Below are 6000 nucleotides of genomic sequence, written 5' to 3'. Positions count from 1 at the left end.
AATGCTCTGCTGCCTTGTGCATTCCAAGGACACATGTGGCCTATCAGACAGCATGCCACAGGGCCCGTCAAACCCACCAGCGGACAGCATCTGCAGTGCTCCACAGCCAGGCGTTATAGCAGGGTTTGATATAAAGCATAATCATTGCTCTCATGGTCATGGATGAAACATATGCCCATGTAACTACAATTTTATGGGGTTATTATTCGATTTGAATGTTTATACGCGTATAAAAACAACATGGTATGTGTTTAGCAAAGTTTATGACCCTTGAAACCCAAATAATAAATTATCAACATCATTGCATTCTTGAGGGTTAGGTTTAATTTTCTTCTTGGAGAATTTACATGACTGTATTTGTGGAGTGAGTTACATGACTGTTGGGCTCTTTGGAGTCAACAGAGGCTCAGTGTTCTGCTTAACCACTTACATATACTTCATAAAAATAACTATAAAATCTCCAATTGGTACAGAATTTAGCTGCTGGACTGCTAACTAATACTAAGAAACACAACCATATTACTGCTCTCCTCGTTACCGGCAAGTTTCAGAATTGATTTGATTCGCTGTCAGGTCATCTTTCAAACTTTCATGTTTTTCCATAAATGAATGGCCTACTTCGTCGAATGACAGTGTCACTCAAAAGTAATGATAATAGCCGATCTACAACTGTACAAGCTCCCAATGCGTTGCGACAGACAGTGGTGACAACATAATCTCCGGTCTTTGGCCATCCGGCCTGGCAGAGATACAAATTTATAAAATAGTGCCTAACCCATTAAGACCTGGAACTGTGTCATTTTTAGATTTGAGCTAAAAAGCAATATTTTACACTTTGGGCAAATCCAAATTGGCAGATATACAAGCTCATAGCGCGGCACCGAGTGCCGCGCTATGAGCTTGTAGATCTGCTATTTTTGAAAAATCGTGAAAATGTGTGCAAATCTTTGAAATAAATATATTTTTAAAGCAAACATTTTTAACTCAAATCTTTGTTTCTGGGGGTCCCTGGAACAACATATTTTGATGGGGTCCGTGGCCAAATACATATAATTTTGGGGGTCCTTGACATGAAAAGGTTTGAGCACCACTGATATAGAAACATATGTTTTTCAGAAAACTGTTGAGATTTAGGAGACATGTAGAATCGACTTCAAGTCTTAATGGGTTAAGTGGTTAAAACATCTGTTAACCAAGGAAGGTCTACCTGAATGCATATATTTCATTGATAACAGTATAATACTGCAGATGCAGCCAGCAAGCTCACCAAAGTTCTCGCCTCCCCAGATGTCCATGTAAGTGTCATACTGTCCCAGGTGGTTGAACCAGCTCTTGTCCATGACAAAGATCCCACCTGCAATGACTGGAGTCCTGCAGGATGCACAGTCAGAGGTTTCATGTACATTCCCATGTGATGATGCAGAGTCACTTTTCACAGTTGATCGAGTGCAAGGTTCTGCTAGTACATCACCACACTGAAACTCAACACGTCAAGGATCTCTAAGAATTATAAAGACAGCTCAACAGATACTAACAACAACAGCAACAGAAATAATAATACTAATAATACAATCATAAATGCTGGAGATTCAAATACTGTAGAACACAAATATGTTATTTTGGAAATTGGGGTTTGAACAGCTAACGAGAGATATTAAATCCACCGTTTTGTGATGTCAGGAGTGGAAGAAGTCCGCCCTGGTAAACTCACCCAAACTCCATATAAACAAATACAAGCATCAATATGCAGTTAAATTCATTTTTAACTGTAGAGAAGCTTCCAGAGCATTGCAAATATAGTGTAGCTGGTTTTGAATGCTAGACGGTTAGAATGTACATTTATAGGCTAATATTATACCAACTACAGTAAATACAAAGTACAACTAGCAACTTCCTCCACTCATGATGTCATGATTCTTCATACCTGGACCTTTTCAGCGGTTATGGACAAAAGCAACTGATATTGTCTAAATATGGACTAGTATGTAAATATCTGAAGTTATCCCTTATCTGTTGTCCTAACTATAGGATGACTCGTGGATAAACAGGTACCATTCTTTGTCTGTACTACTGACTAAGGAGAGGATAACATACAGAGTGTAACAGGCTTACCTGATTGACTGTGTGGGATCACTCCGCGCCATCTTCTGTTCAATAGGAATTTGCTCCCATTTGAAGTGCAGACTCCAGTCAAAACCTGAGAGCAACAGAGATAGAGGAACAGAGAGAGTTAAAGATAGTTAAGGAGAGTTAAAGAGAGAGAGAAAGGAGTGGTGGGGTTTGATGGAATGTGAGCATTATGTTAGAGAGGGCGAGAGAGGATATGGCTGAAGGAGAGGTGTGCAAAGAATAAGTAGTTGTACGGGTAACCGCTATTTTCAGTATTTAAAAAAGAAAAAACAACAACAATAACAATAATAATAAATTAATTAACTTTGACATTTTTTGAAAAACCTTGGCCAAGACAGGGACACCAGGGTTAATGTGGCTAAATTCGACACTGACCTCCTCTCAGGTCAGCAGAGGCAGCCAAGTAGGCGAAGTTGTCCAGGCTGATGACATCGATGATGGGACTGACGACGCGGGTATGGTCCTGGACGGGGGAACAGAACAGACTGTCACACCTCTCCTGAGCCAATGTACTACACTTCAGCAAACACAGCATATTCCCATGCTGTGTTTAACCCTTTAAAACCGGGAACGCATCTGTGTTTATTTTTAGGTTTCTTTGGCTATCGTGAAAATTTGTGCAAATCTTTGAATATATATTTTTGAAAGAGTGTATATATATCAGTGGTTCTCAATCATTTTCATGTCAAGGACCCCCAAAAGTACATGTATTTGGCCGCGGACCCCCATCTGAACCCCAGAAGCAAAGATTAGTTAAAAATGTATATATAAACACACATTTTCACGACTTAAAAAAAAAAAAAAGCAGATATACAAGCTCATAGCGTGGCACCGAGTGCCGCACTATGAGCTTGTAGATCTGCTATTTTTGAATAGCCAAAAAAATCTAAAGTGACACAGATGCGATCCCGGTCTTAATGCGTTAACCGTACTGTGCATGTGTGCGTGCGTGAGTACATGGTGGCATATGTACTGTAAGTACAAGTGTGTGTGCAAGGTCTTGTACATGTAGTATTGTGCATGGTCCATGCCTGTGCTTTTGATAGCCCCCCTCCGGTCATTCATTTTTATGGCCAGTGGGGATTTGTTTTTATCCCCGCCTTAGGTCAGATTTAATTAAAAACATGCATTTATTTTTGGGAAATGTAAACTGTCTGATATGTTTGATTAAAATTTGGATCAAACAAATCAATTTAATGAATGTATGTTAACCACATTAATGCTGGCGTCCCTATTTTGGCACATTTAAGGTCCTTACACGGGAGTGTGACGAAGTAAACAAATCTGAATATGTGTCCGCGAATATTTCACATCAAACTATTAATTTGGTTATTCCTCATTTATACAGGTTGATACTTTTATTTGCGGTGACAAATCGACCTGATTTAAAAAAATATATTACGCCTTTATCGCTAATATCTGTAGTCTGTGTGGATGTACTCATGACACAAACAGCAGTTTAAATTAATGCCAATTAAAGCACACAGAATAAACGATCCTCGTATGTAAGGACCTTCAAACCTTTTTACATTCCAAAATCGCAAAAATAACAGCTATCTATCTATTATTAGAATATTTGAATTATTTTTCTTGATTCTTGGTGTGTGTGTGTCAGGAGTCCACATGAATATGCGTGTCAGAGGTTGGGAGACAAATGGACAACTAGAGTACACGGCCAGAAATCTCACTCTCTAAATTAGGTTTCTGTTGCACTCATTGTGAGTTCCTCTATGTCAGAGTGTGTCAGAAAAATTGCAGCAGTACATTTGTAATAGTGAAAGTAAAATTAAATGAGTGTGTGTGATTTGAGTGCAGAAATAGAAACAGTTACACGTTACCTTCTGTGAGAGAAGTAGCATGAACTCAAAAGTAAACATAGTGGACAGGACACTGTTGACATTAGTGAGTGTGCATGTGCGTGTGTGTGTGTGTGTGTGTGTGTGTGTGTGTGTGTGTGTGTGTGTGTGTGTGTGTGTGTGTGTGTGTGTGTGTGTGTGTGTGTGTGTGTGTGTCTGTGTGTGTGTGTGTGTGTGTCTGTGTCTGTGAGTGAGTGAGTGAGTGTCTGAGATTGTGTATGTGTTTGTGTTCACTGTGCCAACACTGTCGTTTGATGTTGCAAGTGTGTGCATGCTTCTGTCTGTTTATATTTCGGTGTACAACCGTGCATGCATGCGTGCGTGCGTGCATGCGTGTGTGCATGCGCGTGTGTGCGCCGTCAAACAGCAAAACATCAGGGACAATTCAAACATCTGCTTCTAATTATGAGCTGTCGATCTCTTTAGTCAGTAAGTGAACCCGTGGTGACCTTTTTGCTCATTGCAGCATATCGCACCATGGGGACAATGTGACACGCCATGCTCACCATTCTGCCAGAGAACACACTCAAAAGTGCTGGTCTCTACAGCTTTAAGCAATACTAGTTTTATTAGCCATGTAACGAGCCGCTGTGATCTACCAGTGCATGAAGAGACCGCAGCACTTTTTATACAGATGTAGTGTTGGTTGTAACGTCTCAATCTGTCAGCGTTATCATCTCTAACTTTCTCCTGTTCTGTTTCTGTGATGGTAGAAAGTTAGGGGATAGAATCTCAATAGAATAGAAAACCTCATTGTCCTCAATGGGACATATTTCTTTGTGTGCACTCTAAATATCTCCAGTCCAAATACTATTCATCTGTGGAGCAGTTTGTTCATGCTTTCCAGCCAACATCACATCATCACAAATGTCACACTAAATGTCTCTGTGTAAGAGCCGGACAGAGGAGACAGTGTCCGACAGGGGTTACAGGTCACCAGACAGCCTCCTCACTCTGCTGTTTGTAGCCATGCACATGCCTTGTTGTGGTTATTGTTCCCTTTTGTTTAGTCTACAGCAGTTAGATATGAGATATGAGATATATGAGAGAGAGAGAGAGAGAGAGAGAGAGAGAGAGAGAGAGCAAGGATATCTAAACCTATAACATTGTGATCATTATATGATCAGAATATTATACATATTATTTTCAATACCCAAAGAGCCAACAGCACACACTGACTGGGAGTTTTAATAGAGTGGAGTTATTTATTACAAATATATACAAACTAATTAATGATTTTTTTCATTTACTCCTTTGAGGTCAGTCATTATAAGCTCATTTGCACAAGTTGATTTATAGTAGCTGTGCTGAACATTGATCAGTTTGTCAGGGTCAATTCTGATCAGCACTCCTGGACAAGGACACTACTCCTCTACTATTAGACACTGTATGAATGGACTCTGAAGTCCTCCTTTGCTTGCAAGATTAGTGAATGCAGAGCCATGAGTAGCCTGTCTGTAGAGCTGGTAAATTATCACTAAGCCTGACGCTCTCATGACTGCCAAAGTGAAAGACTGTGATGCAGGCTGGATGAGCCTCCACAGCTGTCCAAAGCCAAGCACAAGCAAGCTGATGGAGGCAGAGAGAGAGAGAGAGAAAGAGAGAGAGAGAAAGAGAGAGAGAGAGAGAGAGAGAGAGAGAGAAAGAGAGAGAGAGAGAGAGAGAGTAGAGTCCTCTGAATAAAATATGTCTTTTAAATGAGAGAGAGTTGTTTTGTACGGTGACGCCTGTCGTCTGAATAAAAATCACACCCTGTGTGAAGAGAGTGGTGCCTTTGATGAGCCCCGTATTGATGTTGTCATCAATGTTTGTTTATTGTACATACATACGGACACACGGACAAAGTCAGATATAGGAGTGGTTGGCACCGCTCAAAAACTGGGGGGGATTTGTGTGGTAGAATCTCGTGAATCAAAAGGAATTCAAGGTATGGTTGAAATATGCATGTTTTTGCATGAGAATGTCTGTCTTTTGAATAAAGCATAGAGGAGATTATATGGTAGAGAACTTTGAG

The 6000-nt window shown here is 40.3% G+C and overlaps 1 protein-coding gene across 1 annotated transcript in view; it reads right to left on the bottom strand.

Annotated features, from left to right (window-relative positions):
- galnt16 (UDP-N-acetyl-alpha-D-galactosamine:polypeptide N-acetylgalactosaminyltransferase 16) overlaps positions 1 to 6000 on the bottom strand; it is a 39385-nt gene that overhangs the window by 10325 nt on the left and 23060 nt on the right. Inside the window, 3 exon segments of the mRNA XM_084045110.1 lie at positions 1244 to 1371; positions 2113 to 2197; positions 2506 to 2593. Of these exon segments, the coding sequence (XP_083901236.1) occupies positions 1244 to 1371; positions 2113 to 2197; positions 2506 to 2593 (301 nt within the window).

This window comes from Gymnoscopelus microlampas, assembly GCF_963454915.1.
Source record: "Gymnoscopelus microlampas genome assembly, chromosome: 20".
Classification (NCBI taxonomy): domain Eukaryota; kingdom Metazoa; phylum Chordata; class Actinopteri; order Myctophiformes; family Myctophidae; genus Gymnoscopelus; species Gymnoscopelus microlampas.
Note: the sequence above shows the minus strand (reverse complement) of the source record. Positions and strands in the feature narration are given on the sequence as shown.